The sequence below is a fragment of the Trematosphaeria pertusa genome (genome assembly GCF_010094035.1).
Source record: "Trematosphaeria pertusa strain CBS 122368 unplaced genomic scaffold BU26scaffold_4, whole genome shotgun sequence".
Classification (NCBI taxonomy): domain Eukaryota; kingdom Fungi; phylum Ascomycota; class Dothideomycetes; order Pleosporales; family Trematosphaeriaceae; genus Trematosphaeria; species Trematosphaeria pertusa.
In genome coordinates, this window is record NW_022987215.1 from 1,981,438 (window position 1) to 1,995,737 (window position 14,300).

At 52.1% G+C, this 14,300-nt stretch overlaps 6 protein-coding genes across 6 annotated transcripts; 3 read left to right on the forward strand and 3 right to left on the reverse strand.

Moving 5' to 3' along the window:
* Positions 1 to 68: 68 nt before the first annotated feature.
* BU26DRAFT_539051 (amidase signature enzyme) lies at positions 69 to 2,331 on the reverse strand (the record flags this gene model as incomplete). Its single annotated transcript, XM_033831487.1, has 8 exons — positions 2,183 to 2,331; positions 1,762 to 2,138; positions 1,282 to 1,718; positions 1,022 to 1,227; positions 654 to 970; positions 355 to 599; positions 217 to 297; positions 69 to 169 (listed from the first exon to the last, which is right to left on the reverse strand). Exons 1-8 carry the CDS (start codon positions 2,279 to 2,281, stop codon positions 69 to 71), a joined length of 1,863 nt encoding a protein of 620 aa, XP_033687393.1. The 5' UTR covers positions 2,282 to 2,331.
* Positions 2,332 to 2,506: 175 nt separating this feature from the next.
* BU26DRAFT_548994 (uncharacterized protein) lies at positions 2,507 to 6,611 on the forward strand. Its single transcript, XM_033831969.1, has 9 exons — positions 2,507 to 2,664; positions 2,730 to 2,943; positions 2,997 to 3,056; positions 3,109 to 3,417; positions 3,472 to 3,640; positions 3,712 to 5,209; positions 5,254 to 5,799; positions 5,849 to 6,040; positions 6,101 to 6,611. Exons 1-9 carry the CDS (start codon positions 2,582 to 2,584, stop codon positions 6,339 to 6,341), a joined length of 3,312 nt encoding a protein of 1,103 aa, XP_033687394.1. The 5' UTR covers positions 2,507 to 2,581; the 3' UTR covers positions 6,342 to 6,611.
* On the forward strand, positions 6,511 to 8,596 carry BU26DRAFT_256352 (uncharacterized protein). The gene is made up of 3 exons (XM_033821204.1): positions 6,511 to 6,764; positions 6,830 to 7,504; positions 7,558 to 8,596. Exons 1-3 carry the CDS (start codon positions 6,680 to 6,682, stop codon positions 8,481 to 8,483), a joined length of 1,686 nt encoding a protein of 561 aa, XP_033687395.1. The 5' UTR covers positions 6,511 to 6,679; the 3' UTR covers positions 8,484 to 8,596.
* Positions 8,567 to 10,454, reverse strand: BU26DRAFT_256360 (uncharacterized protein). The gene is made up of 5 exons (XM_033821205.1): positions 10,049 to 10,454; positions 9,889 to 10,002; positions 9,712 to 9,844; positions 8,930 to 9,654; positions 8,567 to 8,880 (listed from the first exon to the last, which is right to left on the reverse strand). Exons 1-5 carry the CDS (start codon positions 10,269 to 10,271, stop codon positions 8,651 to 8,653), a joined length of 1,425 nt encoding a protein of 474 aa, XP_033687396.1. The 5' UTR covers positions 10,272 to 10,454; the 3' UTR covers positions 8,567 to 8,650.
* BU26DRAFT_602784 (putative srpk) lies at positions 10,423 to 11,926 on the forward strand (the record flags this gene model as incomplete). Its single annotated transcript, XM_033835377.1, has 2 exons — positions 10,423 to 11,154; positions 11,208 to 11,926. The coding sequence occupies exons 1-2, from the start codon at positions 10,638 to 10,640 to the stop codon at positions 11,924 to 11,926; spliced, it is 1,236 nt and encodes a 411-aa protein (XP_033687397.1). The 5' UTR covers positions 10,423 to 10,637.
* Positions 11,872 to 14,292, reverse strand: BU26DRAFT_602785 (amidase signature enzyme; the record flags this gene model as incomplete). Its single annotated transcript, XM_033835378.1, has 11 exons — positions 11,872 to 12,084; positions 12,137 to 12,217; positions 12,264 to 12,343; positions 12,390 to 12,554; positions 12,607 to 12,725; positions 12,768 to 12,971; positions 13,025 to 13,124; positions 13,172 to 13,271; positions 13,316 to 13,737; positions 13,786 to 14,162; positions 14,212 to 14,292. The coding sequence occupies 11 exons, from the start codon at positions 14,290 to 14,292 to the stop codon at positions 11,987 to 11,989; spliced, it is 1,827 nt and encodes a 608-aa protein (XP_033687398.1). The 3' UTR covers positions 11,872 to 11,986.
* Positions 14,293 to 14,300: the final 8 nt, after the last annotated feature.

Genomic DNA, 14,300 nt, shown 5'->3' on the forward strand with positions numbered 1-14,300 from the left:
TGCGCTGAGCCCGTGAGGTCCAAAAAGACATCGCCTGCCGGTCGCCGTCAGTTCGGGCTCTGGAGCGTTCAAGGGCCCGGAAAGAGAGTGTTTCCGGCCAAGACATGCGTCGGTCTACCCGCCTTGCGGAGTGTGTCCAAAGCTACATCAAAGAGTGCGAGATCTTGACCTGCAGAGATATTAGCATTATCGTAAGCTAGCTGAGGAGTCACTTACCGGGCATGCCTATCATGGAGATAGCGATTGGAAGTTTCTCAGTCCTACCGCTAATCTTGGACTGAAATGCATACTCGCCAACTACGGATAGGGTGAGTTATTTTGAGCACCTTTTTGGGGCGGGTTGATGGAACATACTCGGTATCGTCAATTCAGGTGCTTCGAGGATGGGCGATAGGAACAGATTCGGTACTCCAATGGGATTGAAATGCTTCGTAGGAAGCTCATCTCGATAGCGGGGCGATATCTCCTCGATCGGAATGAGAACGAGCGCGTTACGCTCCTTGGACTTCATCACTACACCTGCAAACCAATCCTTATATACCTCTAGTCTCTTCATAGCTTCCAAGTTGGCGTCCTTCGTGATGTTCGAGGACAGCTCCCTGAGGCCCGTAAGCAAGGCGAATACATATATAGGCCGAGAGGGTGCCTTTTACCATTGCCATCTGACAGGTGGACTGATGTAAGCGTCTCTTCCATACTTCTGCTTGTAGTCCTCTCGAAAGGGGTCGAAGTTATGGTAGTCCACGTAAAAGAATGAGTCGCGAGAGGCGTCTTTCATATACTCCTCCAAGGACTCTCCATTGGCTTCGGACGGAGGATTTGATTCCCAGGCTTCATCGAAAGAGACGCGCTCATGTTTCACACCTAGCGAGTCCTCAAGATCCGTGACGAACTCATCTATCAGCTTTAGTTGTTGTTGGTTGCCTATTATCTTCATATAATCAGACGCATATATGATGGCAAAGGGCTTCTGTGGCGAAATTAGCCTAGCTGAATGATGGAATGCGGTTTCAAGACCCACCGATCCGTTTGAGGTTTGTAATGGCAGGCTCCTACCGTACCAAGCTTCCGCAAACTGTTTACACTTTTCAAGCTCTCGGCCAAAGAACGTTGGCGTGTCGAATCGTGGAAAGCTGGCGAGGAACCCATCATGAGATAAATGCCCGTGGGAAGGTCGCATGGCAAAGCACCCATTCCAATGACCTGGACGCCGCCCACTCCCACTAGCTGCGCTGCATCAGCCTACTAGGAACAGAGACCGAAGATAAGGGCCTGGCTTACTATCGGAACCTACAGCAATGTCCAACCAAGAATAGGCGGCTACTGCTGCTCCGCTGCCACTGCTGCTACCAGCAGGCGATTGATACCTGTCTGCTCGCGGATTCCAAGGGGCTTGCCAGTCAATGCATTCCATAGGTTCTTCCGTAGCTGCAAATGAAGCCAGCTTCGTTGTGCCAACTACAACACCCCCAGCACTGTATAGTCTCTCAATGCAAGTAGCCGTTTTCGTAGCTGCGGAATACAGCTCGTAGTACGCTCGATTGCACGCCGACATGCGAACATTCTTAATCTGAAAATTGTCCTTGACCGCGACCCTCCAGCCATTCAGAGGCAGACCAGTGCTGCTCCCATTCCTTGTCTTGCTTCGAATTCTCGTAGGCACTGCGACAGTGAGCGTCTGCGGAGTCGACCCGGCCGTTCGGAGCTTGAAAGGTTCACTTGAGGCTGTTAGTCCAGACCGGCTCAGGGGGCAGGACTTACCCAGTATCGCCGGGAATCAGCGTATGGAGGAATGCGTTATGAGTATCCTCGTAGAGCCTCCATACCGGGTGAACGTTTTGGTCAGAATAGATGTAGGGCCCAGGATCCGGCGGTTGCGTGTCTCCAGCATCGACCTGGGTTGCGATGAAGTGCGCACCCTTTTTGCGAAGATAGGAACGAGCGTCCGACGTGATATTGAGATCAGATGTTCCCGAATGGGTGATCAAGACGGCTCTCAGGAACTCTAAACGGAAGACATCGTCGGTTGAGAATGTGTCGATGGTGCGCCTGATCCAGTCCAGAGTGACGGGACCAGTGTTGTCAAACTCAAGGACAGTTAGTAGGGAGGATTCGGTGAATTCATGGACGTTAAAGTGCTGTCAGGATGAGTAAATGATACACTCGCAGATTCAAAACGTACGCGAGGCCAAAGGGCAAGGTAATGCTCATCCCCAAGGCTGAATTCTTGGGGTAGCTTTCGCAATTCCCCGCCTGTCCAACGCGCGGTCTCCATACCCATGTTTGTCTGGCCTGAGAACACGTTGAACGCAACGTTAAAGCCGAAAAGCGAATTGCCTTTTAGCTTCATTTTGAGCGCGGCGAAGGATGTATTAATCTTAGGGGTCCAGGGTTCCCACCTCTGTTTGGCGAGGCGGGGTAGTCTACGAGCCGGGATCTGTCATCAGAGCGGCGCAATTTCAGCCCACCGAGCGGTGCAGCTTCACCACTTCCTCAGGGTTTGTTTCCGCAAAGCAAACTGATATTTTGTGTTCGCCTTTGCACCAGTGGGAAAACCTTCACTACCGCTGTTTCTTCTGCCATGCCACGTCGGAAAGGGTCCGGCGTTCAAGCCCCGAAGCACGCGCTTCGCCAGTTGTTTCGGAGTCCAAAGGTCGAAACCCTGTACGTATCTCGCAGGAACATGTGATGCAATTTCCAGCATAGTACATGACGCTGATAAGCACTAGCTTCGTTGCAGTATCCGGTGTAGGCACTAAGCCATCGCACGAATGGACTGACGAGGAAGGAAATCTTTGGTTGACCGCCATTAAGGCCCCAGGAATCGGCCTATTCTCTTATGAACACGGCATCAGCAAACCAGACGGGTCGATGTGGCAGGCTTTGCTTGATCATGGGCAAATCCTATTAAAATCAATCTTGACCCTAGTGGAGACCCAACACGTACATTCACTTCCATTCGCACTTCAGGCTCGGGTCAGCTTATTTCTTGCCAGCTTCAGCACTGTCCGATACTGCTTGTTGGCCATAGCCTAGGTGGACTCGTCGTGAAAGAGGTCAAGCCCATCCAACTGCACTATTTCAGATGCGTCAAGCTAACGTTATTAGACTCTACGTATCGCGTACGAACGTACGGAGCAACAATATAGGCCCTTCAAGAAGTCTTTGGCAGGAGCTATTCTAATGGGCACTCCCCATTCCATATCTCCTGACAAGGAGAAGTGGCAGAAGGTTGCGTTGCTTCCGTACGTCGCGGGGGTGGGTTTCAAGACTCAATCCATCGAAGCCGACAATATTAAGAAGCTCACACAAAGCTCTCAGGATTTCGACTCGGGTGGAGTCATATGCCCAGTTCTGACTGTATGTGAAAAGCGAGAGACAAAGCTGAAGCAGCTCTTCAGCTCCAAACGGATAATGGTGAGTGCTCTTAGCCTTTGTGTACGAACATTCCTGCTGATCCCTAGAATTTAGCTCGTTGAAAGAGAGTTTGCGCAGACCGGAAGCGGAGGAGAGGAGATTGTTGAGGTGGATTCGAACCACCGAAATCTTTGCAATTCCTCGCGTGATAAGAGGATCCATGAGTTCATAGAAACTGTACTCGAAGACTCGCGGTTGAAAATAGCGAGAGACTCCCCGCTATGTGAGTGTAAACGCATTCCTTCAAACGCCCTCTCCTTGGCCGCTCCTGATCTGACTTCTTTGGTGGCATAGCGGCGATCGAAGTGGACGAGTTAGACGAGAGCGGCTACGACATGGCTGAATCGAGCTCGAACCAGACTTCGGGCCCTGATCCATTCACGGCTTCTGCCACAGCAGGGTCCTCTGATTTGGGCTTCGAGTTTGTCCCAATGGCTTCGAACCCAAGGCTTGATCACGAACTGCTGAAGCTCCCATGTTACTCCATTCCGGTAGCCCGAAACAAAGATTTCTACGGACGGGAAGATGTTCTTGGAAAAGTCGAGGAGTACTTTTCCTCTCCAAGAGAGACCGACGATGAGGACAACAACGCCCGAAGTTTCGCTCTCTGTGGACCCGGTGGCATCGGTAAAACTCAAGTTGCGGCCGAATACGTGCATCGATGCAAGAGCACGCGGGCATTTGACGCAATCTTCTGGATCTATGCAGACGAGCCGTCAAAAATTTCTGATGGAATTGGGCAGATTGCTATCAGCTTGGGCCTGGTATCGCCCGACTCCCTAGATGCCTTGGATCCAGTCATTACTGCAAATCTTACCAAAGGATGGCTCTCCAATCCAGTCAGAGAAGAAGTCCCTGACGAGGACCGAGCGAGCACTCAGCCGTCCTGGCTAGTCGTTCTAGACAACGTTGATGATATCCAGGTCCTTGAGGGTTTCTGGCCTCTGGAAGGCCCGGGATGCGTTCTCCTTACGAGCCGCGATCCACTTTCGAAAAAGCCCAATGTCCTTGCAGACACAGGACTTGATCTGAAATCATTCACCCGGGAAGAGTCCAGCAGAATGATCGCACAACTGACAAAGCGCAGAGAAGACGGCCGCGGCATCGGTGACAGACTAGGAGGTCTGCCGCTCGCAATTGCGCAGATGGCGAGCGTCATTATCCGCAACCACATGACTTTTGAGGAGTTCATTGAGACCTGGGACGAAAACAAAGAGCACCCGGAGTACCTTGGCTATAATGAGGGGCTGGGACAGTCCGATACATACGGCAAAAATCTTTCAACTGCATGGGCCATTGAAAGCCTCCGACACGGAAAGCCGCTACTGGACGTTCTCGCATTTCTCGATCCAGACACTATCCAGGAATATTTCCTGAAGGTGGGGAGCCAGGAAGATGCCCTGAAGGTGCGGATCCAGACCTCACTCGAGGACTACCCCACCGCCAGTTTTGCTTATCTGAGGGCAAGAAAAGAGCTTCTTCAGACGTCACTCGTTTCTAAAGACAGCACCGAGAAGAATATTTCAGTGCATCGGATGGTCCAAGACGCGACGCGCTCAAAAATGAGCGAGAAACGTTACCAGGACACGTTTTCCGCTGCGCTGCAGCTTGTCTCACATGCGTGGCCGTTCGAAGCGTTCGGATGGCGACATGGAATCGCGAGGTGGCGGAAATGCGAGGAACTCTTTCCTCACGTCCTTCGTCTCAAGGGACTCGGATCTGACCTCGTCACTAAGTTGGAATCTCTGGATATCCGAATTGCATATTGCAAGCTGATGAACGACGCTGGATGGTAAGTGAGACACCGGGATAATCGGCTGGATGCTAACCAACTAGGTACTACCACGAGACGGGCCACTTCACCGAGTCGCAGTCCTTTATCGAACAGGCTCAAGCGGTAGTGGAGAACACTCAATCCATTCTAGGACGACTTGGACGCAGTGACTCTCACAAGAACGAGGCTGCGAGACAGCTGCTTGCTATTCTCGCGGAGACGCATCACAATCTGGGCTGTATCGGCACAGAAAGCAACCAACCGGAATTCACGCTGAAGCATTTCAAGAAGTTCAATGAGATGATGAGTGTAGAGATCGACGAAGAGCTCCAAAAGTCCGATGATCGGCTAGCCATCTCTTGGAACGAGCTTGGGAACGCCTACATGATGAATAAGATGTGGTTTGAAGGAGAGCGCTGCTTCAAGTTATGTCTCGAAGTGGCTCAGCGCAAGGCGAATTTTGCCCCGGCTGAGTTCTCGTTCCCGTATATCAATCTCAGCCTGGCATACTGGCTCACCGACAGGCTAGAGCTGGCTCAAGCAACTTTGGAAGAAGGCTTGCGACATCGTGTTGACGTGTACGGTCATGACGACAGTCGGTCGTTCATGTAAGCGATGAACAGTATCCCGCAAGACCCACGGCTGACTCTTCGACAGAACCGGTCGATTCCTCTATGCGCTCGGAAACGTCACTGCCTCCCAAGGCCGACTGGACGAGAGTCTCGCATTTCATGAGCGCGCCTTGCGTCAGTTCCTGAACACCATTGGTAAGAGTCACCACCGAACGGGCGACGTCCACGTTAAGGTGGCCGAACATTACTTGCGGAAGGGACATTGGAAGAAAGCAAGGTGCGTACAACAAGGCGCGGAATTTCCCTAGCCTATTGCATGGTGGCTAATGTAGCACAGGGAGCACATTGACGAGGCGTTGCAGATTTTCAGTGACCGTGTGATCTTTCGGCCAGAGAAAGCACGCGCCACTTTTCTGAAGAGCGAGATCCTTCGAGCCAGCGGCGACATTGATAGGGCACACAGACTGCGGGACGAAAGCGTGCAGTCATATCATGAGATAACGGGGAAGGCTGCGTCTCTAGGCAACGAGCCGTCCCACGCTGACTTCAATGACTTGGTAGCCTTCTGGTCGCGATGACTTTTGCTAACCGGTAATTCGCTACATGTGGAGGGTTTGTTTTTCTTGTCTTATTCTGAGTCTGCCTAATACGTCCTTCACCCTTGGCAGCGAATTGTGGTTTGGGGAGGAGGGGTGAATAAGCCAATAGGGCTCCGATATGCCGTCCGACCCCTGGCCGTGGCTCAGCGCAGCCCGCTCGCCTTAGTGTTTCGGAGGGCGTTACGCTCGGCTCCGCCCCGTGCCAGACCCCTCCTGCATCCAGCCCGACTCAAGAGCCTCACTCTCAACGTAATAAGAATGTTGCCAAATGATGCGAAAATATCATTTCAGAGCTTTCGCGAAAGGAAACCTACAATATGGCAACCTTGGCACCAGGCAACCCCAACCCGAGCGCTCGTCAAGGGCGGCCAGCGTCAATTCGCTCAGGGTCTTCAAAGCGATGTGGGTCTCCCGCGCCGATTCAGTTTAACAACCTCAGAACGAGCTCGAACTGACCTACAACGAAGGGACTCCCGAGCAGTATATCGCATCGATAGGGGCCTATGCGAAGCAGCGAAGTAACACGTTGTTTACGGGAGTCCACTTTACGAGGCTGGCGCATATCCTCGAACAGCCGTTCAGTTCTTCAGCGAAACGCGACTACACACCATCTTCTACATTCGCAACGCTTTATAAATACACTTCGGGAGGACCACCCGAATACTGCGAGCCGAAGACGCCAGAGGAGCTCGCCCAACATGCGGAAACAGAAGCCAACAGCATTCTCTTCCTACGAGGCCAGCCATGTCCCATGTGGCTCGCGTATGCAGGCGCATCCTACCATGTCGATCCAGAGTTCTTTTATCGCCATCTTGATTTTGTGTTTAGCATGTCGAGGAAAAGATACTTCGCTCAGCCGTCACTCATATCGACGTCACGGAACCTCATACAACTCAGCTACATGACCGTCGGCGAATTACCCAGCTCGATGGGCGATATCAGCCAGTTAAAGCTGGATTCTCTCAGGGACTCTGCGGGCAAAGACATGGTAGAATATTTCAATATCCTCGGGAAGAATATCACCAAGAGCTCGTCGCCTTCTGAATCGATCGTTCGCTCCTATCACCTTCTCGACAAGCACCATTTTGCGATTGAACAGCAGGTCTCAATATACCTAGGTCAGACTGAGAAAGGCTGGACTGGTGAGTAAATGCTCCCTTCTTCCTCTTCTATCAAGCGCTGATGCGATATGCAGCCGTCGTTTGGCTCGACACCGGCAAGTCGTTGAGCCCGAAGGAGCCCGGACCGTGGGCGAAGACACTGCAGACGAACCAGGCAACGGGCCAAGAGACATTCCTACCGTGGATACAAGCGCATCCGTTCGCCTCATTGCATGCAGCGAGCCTGTCCATCGCCCACGACCGTCGACCCACGAAGGAAATGGAGCAGTCAGCATCGCTCATCCACCTTGGCTACGGCAAGAGGTTGGACAAACAAATCATGGCTCAGGACCCCTTCTACGCACTGCACGAACTGTTCATCAACTGCGCCTACTCCGAAGCGCAGTTCCTGAATGTCATAGAATCCAAGATCCGGGAGGACACGGCCGCCGAGCTCATCCCTGACCGCAACGTCTCGCCAGCGAACATGATCTTCTTCCAGGGCCTGCTTGACAGGCATGCAGAGTCATTGCGCCGGAGTATTATGGCCATCAACTCTCGAGAAGATGCCGGATGGCCGCGACCGACGGACACAGCGCTGAGGCAGAAGAGTACAGCATTCACCCACACCCTCCTCCAGGATTTCAGAAGTCTATTAAACCGAACAGAGATTATGTCGGACTTGTGCAAATCGCGACTTCACATACTGATGAGCAGAGCCGGTATCGTCGAGTCCAACAAGGCGATCGAACAAGCCAAAGAAGTGACCAAGCTGACCCGACTGGCCTTTGTTTTTGTTCCGCTGAGCTTCGTTTCTTCATTCTTTGGAATGAATCTTGGGCCCTTCGTGGACAGGCCCGCTTACGGTCTTTGGATATTCTTCGCCATTTCGGGCCCTCTGGTCCTACTTCTGCTCGTGTCCTTGAGTTGGAATGTGTCACAAATAGGCCACGTCTTCGCTAGGAAGGGAAAGAGGTCCAAGCAAGAGGAGCATGCATTTGAAACGAAGGACAGCGACTGAAAGCCATAGATGTGCATTTGTTTCGAATTCCTCTATTAGCATTTCACATGTATAATAACTCATGAAGGGCCACGCGAGACCCTGATGCAGCACGCCCACATCAGTAGAAATGCAAAGATGCCCTGAGAGCGTCAGCTGATGTTCATGGTCTGTTAGTGGAGGGGTTCTCAGAAATATACCGAGGATGCCAAGAAACAAACTCCATCTGATGGATGGTCTTCCGTCCTACCGATAGCCAGTAGTCGCGCTATCAGCGGTCCGGCCGTGAGCTCTGCCGCGGCATCGAAGAACGCATAAGTCGTGAACACTCTCGAGCTGCTGATTGACTCTGCTGCGAAGGAAATGAACCCTTGTAATGCGGGTTCCAGACCCTCCCCAAACCCGATCCCGAACATTGCTACGCACGTTAGTAGCTAGCCCCATGGGGCCTAAAAGGAAGACATTACAAAACATGATCATCGCGCTGCTAGCGGCTTTCCATGTCGCAAAGAAGGATACACATAGTATCGTTAGGGCTGCGCGGATTGAGCTCAAGTCGACTAGGGGTGGATATGCGCCTGTTCGGATAACGTAGGTGGTAATAGTTGGCGCGGCGATTCCGATGGCAATGGCGCCTGCCCCCGAGACAACTCTCAGCCAGGTGGTCTGATGTAGCTGCCACCCAAACCTTTCCGATACGTATTGAAAGGCGAAGGCGCTGCTCGCGAACCCAATTCTCTTCAGAAATACCGTTGAAAGGCAGAACAGCACTTTGGGGACGCGCAGGAACGTGGTTATGTCGTAGAAATTTGCCAGTAGGAACTTCGAAACTCGTTGGCGAATATTGTTGGGAGGTTCATCGCGTGAAGGCGTCTCGCCTGAGGCTTGCCTGGAGATCGGTCGAGGTGCGAGGGCGTTTTCAGAACCTTCTCTGCTCGAACTTCGCGAGAAAGTCTCGCTTTCTCGCCCTTCAGATCGGCTAATGGGTAGGTAGTCATTGCTTGATATCTTCCTCGGCCGAGTGCGATTACTCTCGACCACCAACGGTATGATGGAACTCATGAGAGCGATAACACCAATACCCAGCCAAAAAGGTTCCAGTAAACCGACTCCCATGAGACCCGCGGCAATTCTGGGAGCGATGAACCTCATGCAGTGCGGCCCGAACGCAAGCCAATACAGATAGGTGGTCCTAGGAAGGGCATGCTGTGAGCGTGTGTACCAAAGAACAGAAGGAGTAGAGACACACCTGTTTGCTTCGTCGAGCGCGTTAGAGACAAGGGTGAAAATCATCGAGTTGAAGATCCTTTGACCACCCCCAATGAGTAAGAAGAAGGACGAAAACCAGACGGCCTGAACTGGGAAACGAAGCGGAAATGAACCTTCATTCAATTAGCCCGGATCTGGTAGCTGATGACTCGCTTACAGATGACGATGTCTACCAACTGCATGGCTACGAAGCCTGTTAACGAGAGCAATAAGACCAGTTTCTCTCCAAGGCGCTCAGCGACCGAGCCATAGAACATCGCAGTCAAAAGGCCTATAACCCTCAGTAGATGTTTAATAGAATATGAGATGTACTTCACCTGCACATGCATCCAGCGTCAACTTCCAGCCGACAACCAGCGAAAGCATATTCTGAATGCCGGCAGGTTTGCACTCAGCCTCGTCAACCTCCAGGCGCTGGTTTGACCTAACGCAAATTGCATGCTCGAAAAGTCGGAGTGTGGGCACTTCGAGGAGCATTGAAGTAAAATTGAACAAGGTGTAGAGGGCAAAAGGGATGATAATGGCGCGAGTGAGTATCATGATGGAGGCCGTTTTGTGATTAAGATAGCAAGTTGAAGGTTGACGCGTGTGCCGCAAAGAGGTGAGGCGTAGACTCGCCAACGCAAGAGCCCAATGCAGGGAGGCAACAAGGTAGTACGACCGCTTCGCTCGTAACACATGCCACGACGCGCAAAAATTCTCGGTGAGCGGGTGATTTGGGGCGCAGCTGAAAAATATTGTCGTGGCAGGTGTGAAGAGCGTGCCCAGGTGGTCCCGACAGCGTCCTTCGGAAAGCAAGACAGTTGTGGAAGGGCCACAAGGCTGAAACCCTGACACGTGCCTGCTTAGGTGAATATATTACCACGCTCAATGCCCAACATCACCTACCGCATCTAGACGACAACAATGGAAACCGCACCACCGTCCGATGTGCTCAAAAAGATCGAGCCGCTGAGCGACTACTCTCTTGGGGGCTACCATCCCGTTCACATTGGAGATCAACTCAAGGACGGCCAATACACGATAGTCAACAAGCTAGGCTGGGGAGCCTATTCAACTGTATGGCTGGCAACGGATGCCAGCAGCAATGGTGCCTGCGTGGTCGTATCTATTTCGAAGGCCATCACCGCTGACGCCTACCGCAACGACCTGATGGCGAAGATGGAATATCTCAAAACCGGCGATGACAACCACCCCGGGAAGAAGAACTTGCTCTTCCCGATGGACTCATTTTCGCTCGGTGGGCCTAACGGGCAACACTTCTGTCTTGTCATGGAATTCGAAGGCCAGACGGTCTCTAGAGCAACGAATCGAGCACAAGGCGCCGCCACACGACCACTGCCACTGGCACACGCGAAGAAAGCCGTCTTGGACCTTGGAAATGGCATCCACTACATGCATACCCTAAAGATGACGCATAACGGTAAGTTGAGGTCAGCACCGGTATTTTCCACAGGACATAGGCTTAGGTGCTAGACTTACATCCCGCCAACCTATTCCTCGGCATTCCGAGCGACCAGCCATGGTCGCTAGACAAATTCGAATCGGTCTGCGGCCCACCGAAGCTGATCAAGACGAGCGATATCCCCGACACGCCGAAGAGCGAGCACGCCCCCAACTACGTCGTTATAGACGCATTGACCCACGACGTCGACCGCGATCTCTTCCCAGGCCCGTTCAAGATAGCTGACTTTGGACTGGCATTCCATTGGGGTGAGAAGCATCCCAAAATGGCCACGAATGGGCCTTACATCGTACCGGAGCAAAATGCGCCCGGTGACATTAGCTCAGTGGCAGATGTATGGATGTTTGGCTGCGCGATATACCAGTTTCTTTCCGGGTTTGATCTTATGGGTACACTCAACGATCCATCTCTCAAGATGCTCCATCAAATGATGGACGTTCTAGGTCGGCCACCGGAATGGATGCTTGCATCTTGGAAAGCGATGCACGGAGAGGAGATACGCGTCATCGAGGAACCTACCTGGTCGTTAGCGGCGCGGGTCAGGGAAATTCGAGAAGGAAATGCAGATATCGGGATGAAGCCTAGACAGGAGGATTTCTCCGAGGATGATGTGGCGGTCCTAACGGATCTTCTCAGCTACATGATGCATTTCGAGCCTTCGGCTAGACCGACGATCGAGCAAGTGTTGGCTCACCCCAGCATGGAATTCTTCCGACGTGGCCACTCTTGATAGTGGTCTGTTTCCCGAATCGTCTTCAGTGGTAAGAAACAATGGAAAATTTTCGCCGCATCATTGCCCGAACATCCTGCTGCCAGTTATAACCTCGCTCGGCCTTCCTGACTCCCTGAGGATATTCAGAGTCGCGTCGATAAGGTCTAGATCGCTCCCTGACAGCGTAAGCAGTGTGATGGAGTGTAGATGATCAGAACCAATGCTTACCAGGCCAGCCCATCACCGATACACACACGGGTAGAAATTCTTTTCTGGAGCTTATTCTCGAGACGTAAGGGACCTCGCCAACTGCTTAACTTAGTTGAGCTTCCCCTAATTGTTGGTCGAAGAGTACCGGGCACTATTAACTCAGGAGCGCCTAATATCGGAGACAACATGAGCGGAGACCACAGCATCTGGTCTCCGCCTTGTACTCTATCCATCGTCAGCATCGTCATCATGTGCATTGAAGATGGCTTACCCGGGCCACTCATCTCTATATGCTGGGCGCACATTACCTAAAGGGGCGAGAAGAATGGTGTTGCTGTTGCCTCCAAGCACACTGTTTAATATCCAGTGCTTGTAGACTTGGATGCGTGCTAAAGCGTCTTGGTGTTGAGCAGGTGTCACACTCCATGCATTTTTCCTTTGTACGTTACTCATTATCTTACTCCATAGGTTAACATAGTGCTACTTACCACGTGTTTACGTGCGTCGGAAGAGGAACGTATGGCTTTCGGTTGAAGGCCGACCGATATTCATTCCAAAATGGCTCGAAGCGCTTCCAGAACGTATACACGTATGAACGAGTGGCCACCTACAAGCTTAGCTAAAGACGGCATCGACGGTCCGAACTTACCTCCGACCCAATAAACTCGGTCAATTTTCGTCCCCTGGCTTCTTCAGGGGGAGAATTGGCCCACTCGTCAGCAATACATAGCTCCTTCGCCCTCGCGCCGAAGTAACCCTCGACGTCCCGTACCAAGCCGTGGAAAGCTTGCATTTGTAGGACGTTATCAGTGGGAAGGAAGTCCCTGAAGTATATCACACTGTATGGGCGACGCTATTTGCTTTTAGCCATGCAAGGCCTTCTCATGCAGGTTTACCAAAGCCCACCTTGTCTACCGCGTGCTGTAGCTTATCCGCGTACCACGCTCGAGCAAAGTCCCGGAACTTCGAGAGATCTCGGCCAAAGAAGCAGGGTGTATCCATGTGACTGCGTCGAATCAGCCCGTGCGACAGCGATAGTCTCACGCAACATACGGTACACCGGACCACATTCCCTGCGTCGAGATCGCACCAATACTAGGCCGAAGAGAAAACAAGCCAGCCGCTTGCGCGGGCATGCGCCCACTAAAAGTTGCTAGTAATGTTAGACCAGATAAGCAAGGAGATTTACATACTCACAGTCACTTGCGATAGCTATATCAAGCCAGTCATACCTTGCCACAGCACACGCTTGGCCATGGCTCCCTCCTGACGGTGACTGCCAGCCATCAGCGCGCGGATTGAAGGGTGCCAGAAACTCAATAGACTGAGTAGGGTCCTGCTTCAGAACGGTTGAGCACATCTGTGAGAGGCCAACAACATGGCACCCTAGATCTATCAGTTTCTGAATGGATGGGGCAGTGGTTGACACTGGCGGGTATAGCTTGAGGTACTCTCTGCTGCCAAGGGAAGTGCGGAGGCCTTCGATGTCGAAAATGTCTTTGACTGTGATTCGCGTCCCATGGAGAGGTTTCGAAGGTGAGGGCTGGAATCGGAGACGAGATGGAACTGCTACGCAGCATGCATTATGGCGAGATCCGCCTACTCTCAGAGGAGAGAGTCTGGGGATATCATCAGCACAGGGCTTCGTTCTCGTCGTAAAGTAGTACCTGTTCGCTTCTGAATGACGAAACGCGATCGAAAACGCATTGACATCGTCATCGTAGAGCCGAAAGACCTGCCGAAGCCTTTGGTCTTTCAAGACGTACGATCCTGGCAATGGAATCGTAGTGGAGCCTCTCGTGCTGAGGCATGCAATCTTGGTGGTCCTCCAAGCTTGCGGTAAGTCTTCAATCTCTAACTTGCCCTCGCAGGAGTCGCCAGTCACGATGACAGAGGACAGAAAGGCAGCGCAGAAGACATCGTCATGCTCCGAAGCACGATGGACGTACTCCTCAACGTCTTTCACGATATTGCCGCTTTTGTCTGGAGTAGGAATGACCGTAACAAGTCCAGCATCCGTGAAATCGGGAGGACACACGGGATCCTTCAATAGTCAGTAAAGGCGGCGCGATGGAGTCAATAGTAACTCGCACCTGTTCTTCGAAGAATGCTACATAGTTGGAAGATTCGATGCTAAACAAGAGCTGGTGCTCGAAAGTGATATTGGCAGCCATTTGAAAAA